Here is a 22,500-nt window from a genome sequence, read left to right as displayed (position 1 = left end):
AACAAACACCATACATAACAACCATACACAGTAGAGGCTGCTGGAGGTAGAAATCGGAGGACGGCTTGCTCATTGTAACGCATGGGACAAAACGAGAAATGGCATCAAACACGCATACCGTTTTTCATTCCCTTCCATGCATTACAATGAGCCCTGTCCTCCGATTTCTACCTCCACCAGCCTCCCCTTGATCTACTCTCCTGTCTTTGTAGCTCCACGGTGCGAGAATGTCGCCAGACACATTCCCTCTTTACACAAACACTCAGAGAGACTTGACCCTGGCGCCACCGCCGGCGTGCCCTGTAGTTTACCTCGCGGTGGAAAACGTTACACTGTACCAACACCCTGTGGCAGAGAGACAAGCTCCGTATTCAAACACTGCCTCCGTAACAAGAGACAATATCTGGAGGCAATAAGACGGCAGAATGTCAGCTGAATACATTAACGTTAGCTACCACGGGACTGGAGGAGAGCGGCAGAACGACTGGGGGGGGGGGGAGACGACACACACACACACACAAGACAGGTGTTTCTCAAGGAGGAGCCAGAGAGCAGCTCTCAGACAGACAGACAGACAGACAGACAGACAGACAGACAGACAGACAGACAGACCAGGTAAACAACCAGGTGATTCAGACCTGCAGTACAGTAGGTCCACATAGAATGAGGTGTTTTAAAAATCCTTGAGGTGATTTTGATTCAGGTTGCCTGGCAATGGAAGAGTCCTATTAGTACATCTAGAAGACAGTAAGACCGACTAGGGTTCGAACCCAGGTTGTCTGTGCGCCACAAGATCCAGTGTTAGCCCACTGAGCTAAAGTCTAGGCATTAAATAACACAAGTCTTCAGGTCTCAGGCGGCTCATCACAAGCATGGCTCGCTGAACCATCTCTGCTACCAGAGGCAACCACAGTCCTCTCCTCTGAGACCGAACCGTCCTCAGCAGGGTGTCTGTGGCAGCACCTTTCCCCAAGGACAGGGGTCATTTTAAATTTATTTTTAAAATATATTTTTAGGGCATTTCTGCTTTTATTGGGGTAGAGACAGTAGAGATGGGTGGATGGGTGAGAAAGAGAGGAGGGATGACATGTCAAGATACGTCGACGGGCGGAATTGAACAGGGAACCTTGCTATGATATGGTATGTGCATTAGTGTGCTACGCCACTGAGTGCCCCAGGACTGGGGTTATTAACCCAAAACCAATTCCAAAGCATATTTTTGGACAATCACATAAGGTACCCGACTGAAAATATATTTGAAAAAGACGTCTCTCTTGCTCTATGATTAAAAATGAGATGTGGTAATGAGGTTTTCCCTCTCTCTCTCTCTCTCTCTTCTCTCTCTCGCTCTCTCTCTCCACACACCAATATGAGATTAAAGTTTTCAATTTAACACCGAGCAAGCAGAGTAGCTTCATGACAGAGTTATTGACCCTACTGAAATAAAACAGAAATCACTATCATTAATAGAACTGAAAAAAACTGACTAGCGGAGGCCTATTGATGATACAGTCATTACAATATGAATATGAAACAACCAGTTTAAATAATACTATTCAGGAAATATAATACTACTTAGGAAATATCCTTATAAATTAACAAAAGTTAACAATATGACTGCACTTCATTAGTGCTAAATATCTATCCAATTCTGAACCCTGCAGGCAATACAATTCATTAGAGGCTGCCAGGTACCTGTTCAAGCACTAATATGCGAGGTAATATCCTATTATTAGATAACAATGGCCTTCCATCCTCCATTACCTCCACGTGTGACAGCCGGGGACGCCAATGCTGACAAACTAATCTAGATTAATGACCCCAGCCCCCCCCCCCCATCCCCAGGTACCAGTGTGTACACAGCCTTCAAATCATATTACTCATTCTGCCCTGTTGTCCTGCTAATTAGTTTCGGGTGTGGGGGGGGAGAGAGAGAGAGGGGGGGGGGGGGAACACCTATTTGATGCTTCCTCCTCTATTCAAAGCTAAAGGTAATCAATTGAGATGTGATATTGATAGGTGAAGGGGAAGTGTGATGTAAACTTGTGTGCTTTGTCTAATTAAATGCAAACATATTGGGCAGCGAGGGCCGATGACAGAGTGACAAACAAGGACATAGTTTGGAGAGAGGAGGAGAGGAGTGCTGTGACAGTATGGATCACATGTTCAGGCCCTGCCTCCTCCCAGCGACCACCCACACACACACACACACACACACACACACACACACACACATACACACACACACACACACACACACACACACACACACACACACACACATACACACATACATACACACACACACACATACACACACACACACACACACACACACACACACACACACACACACACACACACACACACACACACACACACGGCAACTGTTACGACGCATCCATGGAAACCAATCAAACAGAGAAACACTGTCCTGAAACCGTTGCAATTAAGTCTCGGGGGCGGGGGGGGGGGGGGGGTACGTGGGAGAGAGAGAGAGAGAGAACGAGAGAACGAGAGAACGATTGAGAAAGAGAGATGTACCTCTTAAGGGTGTGGTTCAACAAGACAACAGAAAGTGAGAGGTGATTTTGAAACTGTGTGTTTAGGCAAAACTCTTTTGTGTTTGTATGTTTCTGTGTGTGTGCGTGTTTCTCTGTGTGTTTGTGTGTGTTTCTCTGCGTGTGTATGTGTTTACGTGTGTTTCTGCATGTGTGTCAAGCTACATTTCTGACCTGTGCGATTCTGAACCTGACCTTCCTGTTCCAGTTTCTGTCAGTAACCTACAGAGAGAGAGAGAGAGAGAGAGAGAGAAAACCGTTCTGACTAGCCTCCAGTTAAACATTAACCTGTCCAATCAGATAAGCGTTCACAGACGCTCCCTCCAAACGAACCTGCCCTCCACACTCTCCTCCTGGTTAATGGTTAATGTTTAATCAGAGTAGCTAACAGGGGGGGGGGATACGTATGTAAAATAGCCTTTAATAGAGAGTTAGCCTATCTCCTCTGCTCTAAACAAATATACCGGAGAGGTCACCACTGAAAGGCAGACGGGTCACAGTCTTATACAGACAGGTATGCCAAGCTACACAACCTTTCACACTGAGCTGAGCCAAGCTGAGCCAGGTTGAGCTGTACTGGCCTGGCCTGGCTATACATTCACCATAGTTGCTGGAACTGTGCTGGAAAAAGTGAGGAGAAAATATCTGTGCAAGGAGAAAATACTTTGGGTCAACACAATAGTGTGAAATAAAGAGGATCACTGGGGAAGATAGACAGCAACTCATTCCATGGAATGGAACGTGTTTGATACCATTCCTCATTCCGTTCCATGCATTACAATGAGCTTGATTTCTACCTCCACCAGCCTCCCCTGATGAATACACCAAACATAGTCACTGGCAGTGCTAGGATAAGTGCACATGTCATGTTCTACATTGCTAGTTCTGTCACCTGCCTTTATGACGGAGGGGCACAATCCACTTAGGCAGGAGTTTTTGCATGGGTGCTGTGCGCTTGAAAATGAGTTCCTCAAATTGGATCTCAGTGGAGTCCTGCTTGCTGGGAGGGCCCACTGACAACCCTGTCAATGTATTGGGCAGCACAGACATGAAGGAAGGCTAACTCAGAAATACTTGGGAACTTTTTTGGTGTGACACAGAGGAGGAAGTGCTGGTGATGACGGCAGCAGTTTTACATGAATAGGTACAGGAGACAACTTTCGCCGTGACCACGAAAACCCCGCCCAGGGAAATCCCAAAATATACAATAGTCTAAGATGACATATACAGTACAGTAGGAGTTCAATTTTAACTTTTCCCACGGTTATGCTCCAACACAATGAAAATAACAGTTTAGAAAATAAAACTCAATAATAAAATTATATTTCACCACAGATACATGCATATGGAATCATGTCATGTCCTAAAAATGTCCCTCGTGACTACACATTGACAGAGAAGCCTACAAAATGACTCCACTACTGTGTAGAAGCCTACAAAATGACTCCACTACTGTGTAGAAGCCTACACAGGGACATTTCCATTTCCTTTTCCTTACAGAGAAGCCGGCTGGCGCTTGTTAATGACTATTGAATACTGGGTGTTAAAGTGCGACCCACCCACTCATCTCAGTGATAACAAGCTGTCCCGAGGGAGCTGGCTGGAGCAGGGATAAAGTCTTGATACGTGTCCTTAGAGTGTTAATACGTGTCCTGCAGGAGTAGAGTGTTAATACGTGTCCTGCAGGAGTAGAGTGTTAATGCATGTCCATAGAGCGTTAATACGTGTCCCGCTAGGCCTGACCCCTAAAGCACTGGCTGGCTGGCTGGCTTTCAAACAAAGCAGCACGGTCTCCTTCTCCTCTCCACTGGCCTTATACCAGACCAGCCAACGTCAACCCATTAAACCAACTCGCCCGTCTAGCTGATCTAGTAAATTTCTCTCTATTTTTGCTTTTTAATCAACAGGGTTCCTCTGATCATGGAACCCATAACATAACGTGGGGGGGGGGGTTCTGTTTTGGAAATGGCGGCGGCGGCGGCGGCGTCCCCCTCCCCACCTCCCCCCTCTCTCTCTTCCCATGCATTTGTGGACCCCTTCTTTTTTTTCTACGTCTGTTCCTCCCTTCCTTCCTTTCATGTTACTGGGCCTATCTGTTCTTCCACATACACAAAGGCGAGGGTCTGTGGCAGAGCTTTGGAGGGTGAATCCTCAGAGCAAACACCATCTCTGAGCCCCTGAGACAGCTCTCCTCGCTGGGCTTTGTTGCTCTGGGATGGTCCCTCTCTAAGAAAGGTCCAGCTCCACAGGGCCACTGATAGGACACAGTACAGGACCCCCCCAACCCTCCTCATACAATGCTAATTGTGTCTGTGAATACAATGTCCTCCGTCTACAGAGAGAATGGGGGGTGGGGGGCGGGCTCTGGTGGAAATACCATTCTCAGGGATCCGTCTAGCTGTCTCACTCTGTGGCAACAGTAAAGTAGCCATCAGGCCTACCTTGGAACGTCTCGTCCTGTTCGTTTGTTTTGTTTGTCTGTGTTTCATGTTATTCATTTATTGTTCCCTGTTTATTTTTGTGTTCCTCACCGTGTCTCTCGTTCCTGACACTTCACTACCTGCCATTGTGTGTTTTCCTGCCTGTGTGATCGTCTACCCCGCCCTGATTGGATTCACCTGTTCATCATCATTCCCTGCGTATTTAGTCTTTAGTATTTAGTGTGTCTCCCCAGTCTCGTCTTTGTCCCTTGTGTCAAGCCTACCAGCGATTACTCCTAGTGTTTTTGTATTCCCGTTTTTTTGACCTGCGCTTGTTTTTATGACGTTCCCTGTTGCCATCTCCTTGATGGATTGTATGCCTACTATTCTGAATGATTACCTGTGTACCAAACCCTGCCTTGCCTACGCCTGTGTTACGTATTGACTGCCTACCCGTGTATCAAACCTTTTCTGGATGTAAAGACTATTCTTGTGGATTTTAAGTTTTGGTCTCTGAGAGTCCTCTGCATTTGAGTCCTCTGCCTGCGTACTATATTCATTACATAACGATGAGCATCAGTATTCTCGTTCATTAATGATGCGTCCTGCTCTCTCCTACTTCACAGTTTCTATGGTTACAAATGATGCAGTGTGTGTGTGTGTGTGTGTGTGTGTGTGTGTGTATGGAAATATCGTATGCAATGTATGTCTATTTTATGAAAAACCAGTTGGGGTTAATAATTTAAAACACGAACAGACAACTTCTCCTCGTGACAGAGCAGATGCAGATTAAACCAAATGAGAAAGCCTAACTTTCAAGATATGACATCACAAAAGAGGATGCAGGTCACCAAACCAGACGGGCTACTTTCTGAGCCAAGGGGTAAACACATGGTAAAGGATACAGAATAATAGGGTGTGTCCAGTGTCACAAGACTGTGTTTATTCAGGTGTTGTCACATAACCTCTTAAAGTTGAAGAAAAAGATTAAAAATGTGACACTGGTTGTTAAGTCAAATAAAAGCATTATTTCTCTCTTTATTGCACTTCTAATATCTCTATTGCCCAATATCTCTAAAGTTCCAATATCTCTAACAAAGAATTTTCATAGATTATAATTAGGGTCTAATTACCGACATACTTCAGATATCCAGATCAAACAATGCATATGAGAACGACCAGTTTTAGCTCCTCATATTTTCATATTTTAGAGTCGGGGTTCCAAACATGGTTCCCAGCCCATTTTAATAAGTGGCAGAGTGAGGGAACTGTCTTGAGGTGGCAGGCATCTTTTATTAAGAAGTTAAAATGGGGTGAATAACTCAGCTCCATCAGTAACCAGCTCCACCAGTAATCCAGTAACCAGCTCCATCAGTAACCAGCTCCACCAGTAATCCAGTAACCAGCTCCATCAGTAACCAGCTCCACCAGTAACCCAGTAACCAGCTCCATCAGTAACCAGCTCCACCAGTAATCCAGTAACCAGCTCCATCAGCAACCAGCTCCACCAGTAACCCAGTAACCAGCTCCATCAGTAACCAGCTCCACCAGTAACCCAGTAACCAGCTCCATCAGCAACCAGCTCCACCAGTAATCCAGTAACCAGCTCCATCAGTAACCAGCTCCACCAGTAACCCAGTAACCAGCTCCACCAGTAAGCAGCTCCACCAGTAACCCAGTAACCAGCTCCACCAGTAACCCAGTAAGCAGCTCCACCAGTAACCCAGTAAGCAGCTCCACCAGTAACTCAGTAACCAGCTCCATCAGTAACCAGCTCCACCCTAACCCAGCTCCACCAGTAACCAGCTTCACCAGTAACCAGCTCCACCAGTAACCAGCTCCACCAGTAACCAGCTTCATCAGTAACCAGCTTCACCAGTAACCAGCTTCACCAGTAACCAGCTCCACCAGTAACCAGCTCCACCAGTAACCAGCTTCACCAGTAACCAGATCCACCAGTATGGTCATATGAAGGTCAAACACTCTCTAAGGTGAGGAGAGGGGATCCAAATTACCCAGGAATTGAATATTTAATTGAGGTCAGTATTTTAGAAATCATTTCATTAATAATGAAAGAAACATAAATACAGAATGGGCCTCTATGCATTCAGTCCCTGGCCACTAAGTAATGGTAGATAACTGTACTACAGGAACAAATATATAGGAGTGCAGTTTTATATGACAATATAAACCATTTCCACCAAAGATCCTGTCAAAGAGGCCTCAAGGCAGACTAATGTGTGCTTTCCAAAATTCACTATTGTGCATTTTAAGTCCCCCATACACGGTACATAACCAATAATATCGATGTGCCAAACATGACATATTCACTATCTATAAACAGAACCGTTTAAAATCATAGTGAAATTGTAGCATTCTTAGGGGGAATAGCTATCTCTCACCCATAGGGAGTATGTTAAAGGGACAGCCTATCACCTATGGTAGGTGTGTGGGTAGTGTTTTAGTAAGGCGTATATTAATATAGCTGTGTCACTTGTACAGGTGTACGTGCATGGTGTATGTCTATCTCACCTGTGGTAGTCTTATTAAAGAGGAAGTGTCTCTCTCACCTGTGGTAGGCTTACCAAAAGGGAAGTGTCTATCTCACCTGTGGTAGTCTTATTAAAGGGGAAGTGTCTCTCTCACCTGTGGTAGGCTTACCAAAAGGGAAGTGTCTATCTCACCTGTGGTAGGTGCGTAGTGCCTGCATCTCCTCCTCCAGGTGTTGGCTGTGTTCCAGAGCCCTGTCTCGCTCTCTCTGGACTGCCTCCAGCTCCTCCTGTCACCATGACAAACACAACAGAAGAAACACGACAGAGAACTTCACACCACAGTTTGACAGACCCAGGCACGGCACAACAGAGACAGCTGATATGGTGCCTGAGTGGGTTCATGTCACTCATCCATCTCTCTCTCTCTCTTCCTGAATGAAGAAAAAACACGGAGGTTCTTGAACTGTGACAGTTGATTTGCCTGATGCATCAGATTAGATTATTATAAAAACTTTAACACTTCACAAAAAGTTGTATACCTGTGTAATAACACTGTAATAACTCAAGTAACAATGCTGTATTAGCGATATCATTACTTTGCACATAATAGAGTTTTCGCTATTACACAAGTGTAAAAGGCACATTGGAAAATGGACTTCACTTAATCAAATATTTGTAATAAACATGCTAAAATGTATCCTGAAGCACCCCTACTTTATGACGTCTCGTGGTCGTATTTCTGAGGCAAGAGTAAATGTCATTAACTTCTCTCTGAGGACCCAGCCATGTTCTGAGCGTATGTCTGCCTGATCCCTGTGAGCTACAGCTTTTTAATATCCCTCATCAAGAGGGTAGCTAGCCGCAGCCGCCGCAGCAGCTAACTCTCCCCTCCACACAATGAGCAGGCTCTGAGGGGCTCTTATTCACGCTATTGTCCCCCCTCTCAGCACCTCCTCACAGGGACCACGCTCAAAGAGCAGGGAGGCCCCCGGCCCCCGCAGGCGGGCGGCTGTACTAGACTAGAGGATGCTGGGTAAACAGAGCCGTCCTGGGCGGCCCTGTGGTTAAACCTGGGCTGAGACAATAAAAGACCCCCCCCCACCACCCGTCCCTCGGTAATGAGCAGCCGGTGAAACAGATGTATTGATCTGACTCTGGCAGCTCAACAGCTGGAGGGGAGAGGTGCTAACAATGGAGGATGGCTAAACAAACAAGAGGGCCGGGCCATACTGTAAACGCCCTGCAATCTATAGCCTACGTGATAGGTGGGGAGGGGAGGGGAGGGTAGGGGAGGGGAGGGGAGGGGAGGGGAGGGGGTGGTTATGGTTAGTGGTGGTGGTGGGGTGTGGGGGATGAGGGGGGGTGTTAGTCACAGAAGAGGCACTAAAGCCCTGCTCACACAGAGAAAACTGTAAAATGCCTACCCGTGATAAGAGGAGGTAGGTTGGAGGGGAGTGTGTGTGCCTACACTGCATACAGACTAAAGCCATGTCTGTCTACACAACTACAGAGAGACTACAGACTACAGCCCTGTCTGTCTAAACAACTACATACAGACAACAGCCCTGTCTGTCTCCACAACTACGGAGACTCTACAGACTACAGCCCTGTCTGTCTACACAACTACAGAGAAACTACAGACTACAGCCCTGTCTGTCTACACAACTACAGAGAGTCTATAGACTACAGCCCTGTCTGTCTAAACAACTACATACAGACAACAGCCCTGTCTGTCTCCACAACTACAGAGAAACTACAGACTACAGCCTGTCTGTCTACACAACTACAGAGAGTCTATAGACTACAACCCTGTCTGTCTACACAACTACAGAGAGTCTATAGACTACAACCCTGTCTGTCTACAGCACCGCAGAGAGAGCCCCAAGAGGCACCAGTAACCTGCTGAAACAAGACCATCATGAAGACGCCAAAATCTACATGGAAAGCAATCACGTTCTGTTTAGAGACTGTGCACAGTTGTGTTTCAACTGTACGTAATGTTGAAGTTCCATTTAGAAACGGTGTTTTTAAAACAAAGGGGCAGAATGTCCCAGTTTTAGAGCCTTTGTTTGAACTGTGGGGTTGAAACTAGCTGATCTTGTTGGCTATAAACACCTTTGGCCTGAGTACATGCACACCCCCGGGCCCCCTTCCCGCCCCCCCTCTCCTCTAAATCTCCAGAATCAGTCTAATTACTGGCGTGAAGGTCTCCCAAGTCAAAGAGAAACATCAAAAAGAGTCGAACCTCTAAAGTCAATATGTACTTTTCTTCCAACAGGGATGAGAGCCGCACTTCAAAGCGCCGTTCTTTTAATCATATGTATTATATCAGCATTCATTAGAATAATATCCAAATTAGGTTCACAAAGTAGCGGGTTAAAACCTGTTGTGCTGCTGAGGGAATAACTAGCCTGACCTTTCAGACCACGGACGGGGGTCAGGGGTGGAGGTGGGGTAGAGGGGTGTAGGGGTGGAGCAGCGGGGCAACGCTGTAGAGTTGGGGCAGCGGTGGGGCCAAAGGGCAACACACTGGCAGGGAGAGACTGACTGGGATTTCTGACTCGGTAGGAATATAGATCTATTCAAACCTGCATCTGGTAGGAATATAGATCTATTAAAACCTGGATCTGTTAGGAATATAGATCTATTAAAACCTGCATCTAGTAGGAATATAGATCTATTCAAACCTGCATCTGTTTTTTTTAATCAGTTCTTCACTCTTCTCATAAAATGTTTGGCATTCAAGGGAAGACAACACACATGTCATAAGTTATCTACACTTGGGCAATCAATCAATCAATCAATCAATCAATCAATCAATTTATAACCTCATTAACTATTAGCGAGCATTTCATAACTAGCCATTTAATTGAGTTCAAACAAAGCACCTAATTTTGCCCTGCCTTACATCCTGTTCTCCAGACTGTCTGACTGAATCTCCTGTTAACAGACATCCATCACTGTATAGTTGTAAAGCAGAAGGAGATAATGAAAGACCACACCTGGCAACCTACAGATTACACAACTGTAACAACTAACACACCTGCATTCATATTCTACAGAGGGGCAAGACCATAGAGTTGTCCTTACAAAGGACATACTGTACTGCGCTAATCTGTACACGACATGGAGGTGTATTTAGTTTGTGAGAAAAATACATTTATTATTATCATCATCATTGCTAGAACAAACAAAAGATAGACACTAATATCAACTAATCTTAACTAATACTGATATTAGAAAATAGCATTGTCTAATTAGTTAAACTGACCAGACCATAGCAAGTCTATCATCTCTAGATGGGGTCAGGTTGTGTTAGAGTTAGAGTTAGAGTTAGGTCAGGTTGTGTTAGAGTTAGGTCAGGTTGTGTTAGAGTTAGAGTTAGAGTTAGGTCAGGTTGTGTTAGAGTTAGGTCAGGTTGTGTTAGAGTTAGAGTTAGAGTTAGGTCAGGTTGTGTTAGAGTTAGAGTTAGAGTTAGGTCAGGTTGTGTTAGAGTTAGAGTTAGGTCAGGTTGTGTTAGAGTTAGAGTTAGGTCAGGTTGTGTTAGAGTTAGAGTTAGGTCAGGTTGTGTTAGAGTTAGAGTTTACAGATTGTGTGTTCCGTGTTCCTGTGTTAGAGCAGGAGGGCTGTATGTTGGCTGGTAGAGCACAGGAGGAAGCAGGCGTAATGATTAACAGCATTAGTGCAGTACGGAGAGGAGGAGAGGAACATGGCGGTGTGATCACTCTGGCCTGTCAGTGCTTTGAAAGGAAAGCTGCAGTGCAAACACAGGTGGTGCAGGGCTGTGGAGGGGGGGGGGGGGGCAGGGCAGTACAACACAGGCCACTTCAGCTGACCTGAGCAATGAGAACCTCTCAACCCCACCCTCTCACCCTGCCTCTCTCCTCTCCAACCCTCGACGCCCTCCTCTCACCGTCAACTCTCTCATCTAAACCCAGGCTTTCCCCTCCACCCTCACCCCTCAACCACACACTCTCTCCCCTCAGCCCCAGCCCTCTTATCCCTGCCATTTGAAATGGCCCTGAAGTCACAGGCCTTTACTGAGCCCAAGACACACACACACACACACACACACACACACACACTCACACACTCACACACACACACACACACACACACACACACACACACTCACACACTCACACACTCACACACACTCACACACACACACACACACACACACACACACACACACACACACACAGCTTTAGGACCCACTTTACACAGTGTCCTTGAAAACGACTGTAGAACAGCCTCTCTCACAAGCATGAAAGACGCTGCCGATGTTAAAAGCTCACGGCGGGGACACCCACCGCTCGCTACAGCCGGTCGGTAGGGAAAGGACCAAAAACATTATCATAAAATCATAACCATCACAGAGACTTGCTCGTGAAAAATATACCTAAACATTTGCAAATCTTGGGGATCCTAACATCTATAAAAATTGGGAATGTAGCTTTGGTCATATTATCTCTGAATAAAAACATATCTGTAATTCCTACAAACATATGGGTAACAATAGGACTATTCAGGGTTACATATCAGGCAGAAAAGTCACAGAAAAAGCCAGATTGAAAACTACTCCTTTTCTTTTTTGACACTTCAAGATGAACTTCTGAGGTAGAGTCTTTCTAACATTTATCTATTTTTAAACCCTATTTCAAGTGTCTTCTCTTAGGTTAAGCTTTCTTTAAAGTAAAATGTCAGTTGATGAGCTTAGACCTGTTCGGTTTTAAATTGTTTTGAGGATCCTGTTCTCACACTGTTGACTAATTTTACAACAGCTGTTCCCTTTTCATTTTAAATTAAAAACCCCGCTCCATAATCCCAAGAGTCAATCTATAATTAAGGGGATTTACAGAAAAACCAAGTGATACATTAATAACAAAATTTAATATATTTCTTATTAAGCCATCATCAGTGTAGCCCTCTATGAGATAAAGAAAAGTGTTAATACCACCAGCCTCGGGAAAGAGCAGGGAGACAGCCTGGGCCTTCTCCTGCCATCATAAGCCTCGGAAATAACCGCAGTCACAAACGTGTTCATTGTTACTTCTGCTAACATCTGGTCATCTACTTTGCCATTCTGGCCTGAAAAACTAAAGATTTTCACAACCATGAATTCTATTAATGGAATATATGACTCATATGATGCGATTCTGTATCTTATTGTGAGAAAAATCCAACAGCAAATGTTTGTCTGACAGGAAATACATGGAGGAAAAAGAGAGCTGGAAATAAATGTTAGGATGATTCCATTCAATATCATGGAATCTAATCAATAGAACGGAAAGAGGAGAACTTTTACAATAATCATGATATAAGATTCATGTTGGTCTGCAGCTCAAGACTAGGACTGAGATTATATTAGCATAATCTACTGTCTACTTTGAGAATCCTTTTCTCAATGGGTCCAGTGCAGGGGAGGGTGGTGGAGGTAGAAATCGGAGGACAGGCTCATTGTAATGCATGGAATGGAATGAGGAACGGTATATGATACCAATCCTCATTCCATTCCATGCATTACAATGAGCCCGTCCTCCAATTTCTACCTCCACCAGCCTCCCCTGGTCAAATAGGTTGGCTGACCTCTTCAGCCTGCTGCACTGCTCCAGCCTCAACCTCAGTCCTTGTTTACCCAGATCTATCTGCTGATCAGGTTTACAGCTCTCTGCGTTTAACACAAAGGCTAGCGGCTTCATCAGATGAATGTTTCAAATCAAACAGGCCTGTGTTTACCCTGCACCTCACTACTGGAGAGGCCACGCTTCACACTACAGCTGGCCCACGCTGATGATGTCACAGTAAATCCCTGTATCAAATATGTGGTCGACCCCGACAGCTCTATTACTGTGGATCACAGGTAGCCTAAACAAACAAGTAACCAGGGGCCGGTGATGGTTCAAACTCAAGCAAATAGTGCTGAATAAATGATACAATTATTCCAGTGATGGAGGAGAGAGAGAGAGCGAGAGAGGGAGAGGAGAGAGAGAGAGAGAGAGAGAGAGAGAGAGAGAGAGAGAGAGAGAGAGAGTGTGTGGTAGCGGGCCAGGGCATGGCGGGGGCGGGGCTAAGAGCCTGGGTATCTAAATACAACCCCAGGCAGAGCGGCGGCCATGTTTGAATACGGTGTTGTTGGCAAACATCGCCACTGAGCCGCCTGGTAATGTACACAACCCCATATATTCATCCAAGGTAACCTGGCATTCATAGCCTTAATTTGCAGGAGCGATTCACAGTGAGGAGGTGGGGGTGGCGGTGGGGGGGGTGGGTGGCGGTGGTGGAGGGAAGACGAGGAAGGAAGGGCAGGTTTACCTTCCGAGCACGTTCTTGATTGTTTTCGGCAGTCAGGTGTCTGCTGGCGTTGTTTGCCGAAGTCTGGGTCTGCTCTCTGCCGGTGAGGAGTTCCTGCTCCAGCCGCTTGCTCTGTGGAGGAGCGAGAAGAGGAGAGGGGAAACAATCACTTTGACTACATTAGTAAGCTGCTCGCCATCCATCGCCCTGCGCAGGCTGAGCCTCTGTCAGCCAGGCGGTGTAAATGTATGCATGTTTCTGCCAACCAGCCAGTCCTCCCCACCGCCTCTGGTTTGTCTCCTGGCGGGGTAAGGTACTAGTGCGTCATGGACAAAGGGAAATGAAGGAGTGGAAGCCAAACCGCCACAACTCTTTGAAAAGATCACAGGAACGTCTTGTTTACAGTCCACGCGGTTCTATTTCTGACACACTTCCTAACCGCAAATGGATATCTGACCACTATTTTCATTCCACTGCATTGATAAAACACATGATCACATCGGAGCACATAATAAAACCTTATATCAGGAGTGAGTGATGTCATTTGTTTCTGTCAATTCAACACAACTGAGAACATCATCATCAACCAACTGTTCCGATGTCAGCAATTACCCTCCAGTTTCTCCAACAAAAACAGTAGACTACAGTGACAGACAGACAGACAGACAGGCAGGCAGGCAGGCAGACAGACAGACAGACAGACAGACAGACAGACAGACAGACAGACAGACCAGCAGACAGGCGGACATACAGACAGACAGACAGACAGACCAACAGACAGGCGGACAGACAGTCTAAACACACCAGCATTGAGACTGATCATTATCATCTTCATATTATTGTAAGGCCAGTTGTTTGACACCAGACAGGCAGACAGACAGACAGAGCCAAACAGACAGACAAACAGACAGACATACAGACAGACAGACAGAGACAAACAGACATACAGACAGACATACAGACAGACAGACAGACAGTCTAAACACACCAGTGGTGAGTCTGACCAGCATGTCTCTCTCCTCTCTCTCTCTCTCTCTCTCTCTCTCAGTGGTGTTATTGTAAGGCCAGTTGTTTTATACTGCTCCATATGTGCTCTTCTCCATGTGCACATTCCTAGACTAAAGGACACTTACCAGGAATGTAAACTATCTCCGCTCTCCCTGACAAGTCGCACTGTTTCCACACACACCCAGCTGCCCAAGACACCAAGTGCCCCCGCAAACAAGAGTCGTAGCCGCAGCAGCCCCCGGACCCCGCTCCCCGCTCCCGCCCCGCTCCCAGCTCCCCGTCCCTCTTCCTCTGCAGACTAGAACAACACCGGCCCGGTCCAGACCAAACAGCCAGCTCCTCTTTAGTGTCAGGGTGAGTTATGAGACCCGGGCAACAGATGTTTTGGAGAAAATGTATTTAATTCAGAGAGAGAGGGTCCCTCTCTGTGCTAGCGAGCGCACGCAGGCCCACTGCTGGGGCCGGAGCCCAGGAATAGCAGCAGCCAGCCTAAATACACAGAGCAGACATGGCCTACCTACGTCCTGAGTCACCTACAGCACACTGTCAATCAAATCATATGTTACCAGGCTTATTATCTAGTTATTACACATCATAGACGTTGAGAGGCTGAGTGTAATCATGTTATGAAAACTAATAGAAAATCATAAAAGCTATTCTAAAACTATATGTTCAACTATTAAATTCTCATTATTATTACTATATTACTATGTAATTACAGTGTTGTAGAGGCTTAAGCTAAATCTAATATACTGTAGGCCTAAAGCTTTTTACATTTGAACTCTTATCAGTAACATTTGATTAATACTGCACAGGGATGTCACAAACCCAAAACCTCTGCTCTGCATTCACTTGAGCAGAGTGAGAATAGAGCAATGTTTCATACCGTTCCATACTCCATTCCATGCATTCAAATGAGCTCCTCCTCCGATTTCTACCTCCACCAGCCTCCACCGGAATAGAGGCTGTGAACACTTTTGTTCCTCTACCAGCTTTTACACTCTCTAGCACTATAGGAACCAACACAGCACAGGGACTTAACGAATGGAGAACCTCTGCTCTGATATTCACAGAGAGGGAGAATAGAGGAAGTGAATAGACGTGTTTCTTCTCCGGCTTTTCATTCCCCCGCAGCCTGGCGGATGTGGCTGTAGCGCGGGTGGCGAGCAGGCGGGAGGCGGGCCGGCCCTCTGGTCGGCGCAGCGGGATAATCCCTCTGAGATGAAGAGAGGGATCGGGGGAGCTGCAGGGGAGGTGGGAGGAGAGAGGAGGGAGGGGAGGGGAGGGAGGAAATCCTCCAGGATAGAGTGTGGACCCAATTCCACCGCCTCGCGAGGGGATTACCACAGCATTTGCAACATACTTTTAAAATTGCCCCCAAAGATGAGTTTCTGCCCTCCGCCGAAAGCGGGGGCAACATTGTCAGAAGCCGTGGGTGTTAGCTAGCGCGTGGCGGCGGCGGCGGTGATGTGATGTAGCCTTTGGGGGTTGAGCTCAGATGGTTGCACCAGACCTTGGGCTAAATGAAGAGGCACTGACACGGCCTTCAGAGAACAGACAACCCCAACACGGTGTTCACGGTGGTATCAAACACCATTCCTCATTCCATTCTATGCATTACAATGAGTCCGTCCTCTGATTTCTACCTCCAACAGCCTCCACTGCCCAACACCCTACCTTAACTCCAACTGAACTGACTGACTGACTGACTGACTTATGCAAACTTGAAACATAGCAATAAAGTTGATTATTAGTTTAGTCTGAGCACTCTCAGTACCTATCACTGAATTTGTGTAACAGGGGAGGCTGGTGGAGGTAGAAATCGGAGGACGGGCTCATTGTCATGCATTAAAAGGAATGTGTGTTCATGTGTGTTTGATACCATTCCTTTCCGTTCCTTGCATTACAATGAGCCCATCCTCTGATTCTACCTCCATCAGCCTGCCCAGGTGTGGAAAAATCTGAACTGACAAACATATTTAAAAATATGATTCAAACTGAGTATTTTGAGGAACTTTCAGGGAGCATAAAACCTGATTGGACCCCAAACTCCAAAGTTCATTTTCTGCTGTGACGACTGTGTGTCTGATTGAAGCATTGTAAAACAGCCTCGTAAAACAGCCCCAGTGGACACCTGAGACAACAGAGTAACAGAGGAGGTTTGGAGAGAGAACAGAGGGAAGAGGAGAAGAGGGGAGAAGAGAGAGAGGAGAAGAGAGAGAGGAGAAGAGAGAGAGGAGAAGAGATGCATGGAATGGAATCACATGTGTCTGATACCATGTTTGATACCATGGTGTTTGATTCCACTGATACCATTCCTCGTTCCGTACGGTTCCGTAAGATCCTCCGGTTTCTACCCCCACTAGTCTCCGCTGATATGTACTGTAAATAAACATGCATGTCCAGTACATATACCTTAACAACAGTATATCAGTATGTTTCCACCCAGCACCGGCATGTGAAGCTAGCCTGCTACCCTCAGCTGAGCCTCAGCCTCCAGAGAGCAGCGTGAGCCCAGCTTCATGTGGCTGCATTAGCTAGCGGCAGCTAGCCTATATACATCTACACGTCTAGCCTCCTTTCTTCTCCACACGGCGGATGCCTGCCTTTGTGATCCTGTTGGGCAGAACCGGACAGCATCCCAGCTGCTGACCCACAGGCCGACAGCTACAGAGGAAGCCAATCATAAATATATGCGTCTGGCTGGCAGCAGAAAATCTATCATCTATCAAATATCAAAAAGTGCGGCTGAGACGGTTTCTGCGTCAGTCTGTCATCTGACCACCTGCTCAGATGAATGTCCTGCCACACAGCTACGGAGTTGGCGTGATTGACAGGTGTGATTGACAGACGTAGGGGACGCTGCTGGAGTAGGAAGTGACATGATGATCTCTGACTTCCTGCTGCTTTAACAAGGCATCTTCTAACACACCAACACCAACAGAGTATGTTAACTGTAAACATGTATGAGCTGCAAAAGCTGGATAGTCACATTTTGATCTTTAGGTGATGGAGCTCTTATGGAACATTCAGGAAATGTATATTCTATCGCTGCAACAACAAGAAAAATAACCTTCATACCTAAATTACATTTACATTCTATTAGTGTGGGTTACTGGCAAAAAGAGTACACAAACAAGTACACTCCAACTACTCTTATGTATCCAAACATGAAAGTGTCATAAAGCTGATTTGACTATGACACTCTCTCCTACAGTATGACCATATGTCAGAGTTACTATCCTCATACAAACGCTGTAGTAAAACAGCACAGTGACAACCATGACACGAGCGGTCTAGTAAATCTATCCACACACACACACACACACACACACACACACACACACACACACACACACACACACACACACACAAATAAATAAATAGTGGCCCATTTTGCAATGTTGAGGTAGAGGATATCTTGGATGTCAATATTTGTCCGCCTGCATGTTTGTTTTTCAAATGATTGAAAATATTCATACAAGATTGATATGTCAAATATTTGAGGTTATGCTGTCATAACCTCAAATGTGAAAGTGGTTGGTTTACCACTTCAAATAAATGACTTAAGGACTAAACCCAGGTGTACGGGACTTCTGATCACAAGACTGTTAAAGTGGAGGACATGAGGGAGATGTCAATATTGTTGGGAGATATTGAGTGTTTTTTCAGTATTCACGTTTGTGTCTGAATACACATCAAAGGTGTTGCTAAATGTTTACTCCAGATCAGCCTAAGAACTGAGCCTTCCCGTCCCTGTGTAATATGAATGGGGTTGGGCCTATTGTATTTGGATAGTCTGCTATAGAGGGTCTGCCAGGGGAGACTGGTGGAGGTAGAAATCGGAGGACGGGCTCATTGTAATGCATGGAACAAAATGAGGAACCCATTACATTGCATTACAATGAGCCCGTCCTCCGATTTCTACCTCCACCAGCCTCCCCTGGTGTGTAGTGTGAGACCCACCTTGGCCAGCGCTGCGTCTCTCTCCTCTATGACGGCGTTCATCTCCTCGGCTGTGATCTTCCTCCGGCGCTCCCGGGCCTTCTGCAGGCGGTCCACGATCACTGCTCCACTCCGCTCGATACCCAGAGCCGAGTCTGCACTGTTCACCCTGTTCAGCAGCTCCTCAAGGTCCTGAGACACACACACACACACACACACACACACACACACACACACACACACACACACACACACACACACACACACACACACACACACACACACACCTGTTAAGAGGTGCATACATGAGTAAATGTATTCATACATGTGAACCTATGTGCTGAAAATGTCAAGCATTCATAAGCCTATGACAATTTTCCTGTCATGCAATTTCCATCTTATCATAACAGCATATTGTTGAGATGACGTCCTCAGGAATCCTTTGTTTCCTTCAAACCCTTTCATTGAGGACTTTGGGATGAGAACGCTGTGGAAGAGAACGTGAGCCCACACTGAGCCGCTGAAGGAAGGGCTTACCGCATCACTCTCCTCCGGGTTAATATTCTCCAACCTGAGAAGGGGGGGGGGGGAGAGAGAGAGAGAGACAGACAGAGAGAGAGAGAGAGACACACAGAGAGAGAGAGAGAGGGGTAGAGAGAGAGAAGAAAATGAGAGAGGGGGAGAAAAAGAAGGGAGAGAGGAAAAAGACATGCCAAGAGCTCCATCAGTTTCCTTTCCTTAGCACGGCAAAAATTAGATCACTTCCCGAATCTTCCTCCCGTCCAATAATTGCCTGCGTGTGGGTTCTTCTGAGAGTCGATCAGGACAGCCCCCTAACATATTAAAAATGCCACCAGAGCCATCCACAGCCATTATTCCCCAATAACACCCTGTATATTCGCTATAGAGAGAGGGGCTGTTAAGTTATTAATGTTTACTGCTATATATGACGACTGGGATCAATTGTTCATATGTGCAGGGATACGGGGGGGGTGCTGGTGGGGGGGGGGGGGGGGGTGATGGTGATGGAGTCATTTGTAGGTGTGCTGTGCTGAGCAGCGTTGTCGGCCAGAAAACAACTTTTATTACAACTCAACTACCTGGAGATTCACAGGCATCTGACCCATTGATGCAGCTTTCATTGTTCTTGCTAAGACAGAGGTAAAGCAGGTGGCCAGAGGGAGCGGTAGAGCAATAATGAAAGGTATACTTTAACTAGGAGTCCTTGTCTCAGAACGGTTGGTGGTATTTGAAGAGTCTTCATTCTCAATTCGTCTGTGCTAATAAGAATGTAAAACGGTCAAATGTGATGAAGCAAAAAAAATAAACATGAAAAGAGAAATAGTTTATTCGCTCAACCATCCCCGATTTGTTAATCAATCCAGTTTAACTTATTTACATGACAATACTACAAATTCAATTTCTGTCTGTTTCTGTTACTATTCAGCACCTTCAAGCAAACATAACACATCTCTCTCTTATTCATATGACAATATTACAAATTCAATTTCCATGACTGTTTATCACCTACAAACAAACAAACATTTAACATCTCTCTCTGCCTGCATCTCTCCCTTCCTTCCCCCTCCTCCTACCGAGTCATTGTCCTCGCTGGTGGGGGTCAAAATTGGAGGACAGGGCTTCAATGTACTGCATGGGACGGAATCAGGAACGGTAGATAGCATTCCTCCTTCCGTTTATTCCGTTCCACGCATTACAATGAGCCCTGTCCTCCGGTTCCTACCTCCGCCAGCCTCCCCTAGGTGTGACTCCTCCAGTCCCCTCAGGAGTAGGAACAACAGCCCTCAGCGCATTTACAAAGGCATTACACAGATCACCTCATATTATCGAGGTACACACTCCCTCACAGAGGCGCCGCTGACCCTGCCAAAATCAAGGTTTAGAACATGCTTTTCCATATTCAGCCAAAGATAATAGCATTGGGCCTGGCTATCAATTACCCTTCCATCTGCGAGGAGGGCTGGGAGGTGCCGAGACGGTGAGATTGGAAAAGGGATGGTTTTTTTCTAATTAGATTTTCTAGACAATTTGGCGGGCCACTTTGACTGACTGAATGCATTTCATGTCACTCAATATTCCAGGTGAATTTAAATAATTTAAAGAACTTAAATAAATCAGAATATCTGATAAAAAAAAATAAAAAAAGGAGATAGATAGAACGGTGTTTGGCAAATGTTTTAGGAGTAAATAATGCATCATTGTACATATAAAAGAGAAACAAAACACCAGAGACTTGTGTAGAATCCAAGGTTTTTTATCAGGTGGCGCCTACAAACATCATATACTGGGGCTTATTGAAATATAGATTTACCACAGACAGAAAGTTATATTCCCTTAAGTAGAAATGTAATTACTTCTAAACTGCGCCTGCAAAGATTGCCTGGCTGCCTTCCATCTCTCCTAGTGGACAATGCAGCCCCCCCTGCTCCCCCCGCCCCCATCATCCACTAAACTCCAACCCCTGCCATTAATGAGGCAGGTTGAGACAGCGTGGTAAAGATCTGCTGCTCTGAAGGGCCTGATTGATTTCCTATACAGTGCTACGACTGACTGACAACCTCACGGAGGGCGAGGGGACTCTTATGAAATGTCACACCCCTCCGATGTATTTCCAAACCAGTCGATATTGGACCCCCCCCCCCCCCCCCCCCCCCCCCGCCAGCCCCCACACACACATACACATTTTGCCCCCCATTCCATTGGATCACCTTGTCTACCAGTAGGGAGAACAGAGCAGAGTTGCCTAAGTGACGGAGAGGTGAGTGATGGTAAACCAACTGGCCCACTGCTGTCAGAAAACCCTACCCACTCCCAGGAAGAAAAGGAGGGGAAAAGGAAGAGAGGGATGAACAAAGAGTTTAGAGGAGACAGAGAGTGGGACCGCTTTTCACTATCTCCCTGTCATTCTCTCTCTCTCTCTCTCTCTCTCTTTCTGTTCCTTTCACATTCTCTCTCTATTCCTTCCTTCCTTCCTCCCTCCCTCTCTCTTTCTTTCTCTCTTCCTCTGTGTGCATCTGTCTCGTATTCACGCCCCCCCCCCCCAGGGGGGAGTTCATAAGAGGAGAGCTGTGGTGGAGGAGGCACAGACCAGGAGCAAACACACACTGTACAGGGGAGGCTGGTGGAGGTAGGAAGGTCAAAGGTGTTTAATATCATTCCTCAGTCCATGCAGTACAATGAACCCGTCCTCCGATTTCTACCTCCACCAGCCTCCCCTGATACTGTATTGTATGTCAAATTCTTAAAAAAATACTTGTGCTTGTGCTTGATTTAGATTACCCACAACAATGGGACCAATGGAGCAGTGGTCGCTAGGCTCAGTCACGGCTCTTCTCTGTCTTGGAGCCCCAGTGGTGGAATGAGCTTCTCACCACTGTCAGGACGGCAGAGTCACTACCTTACTAAAGACCCGTCTCTTTAGGGTACACCTGGGCTCCTACTCTTCAGACCTCTCCACCCCCTAACACCCTACATTGCCAGAACTTGAAATAAAAAAAGAAAATAAACGTTTTCTTCCTTTCTCTAGTTCCGACGGAACTTGTTATTATTGATGGTTTTACTTACGATGACTGATGTAGACAAATGTACTTATTGTACGTCGCTTTGGATAAAAGCGCCTGATAAATGACTTAAATGTAAATGGAACAGTCCCACAAGTGTCAAGCCCAAAAGTATTTGACCCCTGTCTGACAGTGTGGTGTGATGCGGTGGTGTGGTGTGTTGTGTTGTGTTGTGTTGTGGTGTGTTGTGTTGTGGTGT

At 46.1% G+C, this 22,500-nt stretch overlaps 1 protein-coding gene across 4 annotated transcripts in view; it reads right to left on the bottom strand.

Moving 5' to 3' along the window:
* The window catches only part of mipol1 (mirror-image polydactyly 1), a 56,233-nt gene that overhangs the window by 8,180 nt on the left and 25,553 nt on the right, over nucleotides 1–22,500 (bottom strand). For all 4 annotated transcript variants that reach the window (XM_083682953.1, XM_083682956.1, XM_083682954.1 and 1 more), the window contains 4 exons: nucleotides 19,258–19,291; nucleotides 18,742–18,912; nucleotides 13,789–13,899; nucleotides 7,666–7,760 (listed from right to left, as the gene is read on the bottom strand). In XM_083682953.1, coding sequence (XP_083539079.1) covers nucleotides 7,666–7,760; nucleotides 13,789–13,899; nucleotides 18,742–18,912; nucleotides 19,258–19,291 — 411 coding nt within the window. The remainder of the gene's footprint in view (nucleotides 1–7,665; nucleotides 7,761–13,788; nucleotides 13,900–18,741; nucleotides 18,913–19,257; nucleotides 19,292–22,500) is intronic.

The sequence above is a fragment of the Argentina silus genome, assembly GCF_951799395.1.
Source record: "Argentina silus genome assembly, chromosome: 13".
Lineage (NCBI taxonomy): Eukaryota > Metazoa > Chordata > Actinopteri > Argentiniformes > Argentinidae > Argentina > Argentina silus.
The sequence above is the reverse complement of the archived record's forward strand: the minus strand, read 5'-3'. Positions and strand labels throughout refer to the sequence as shown.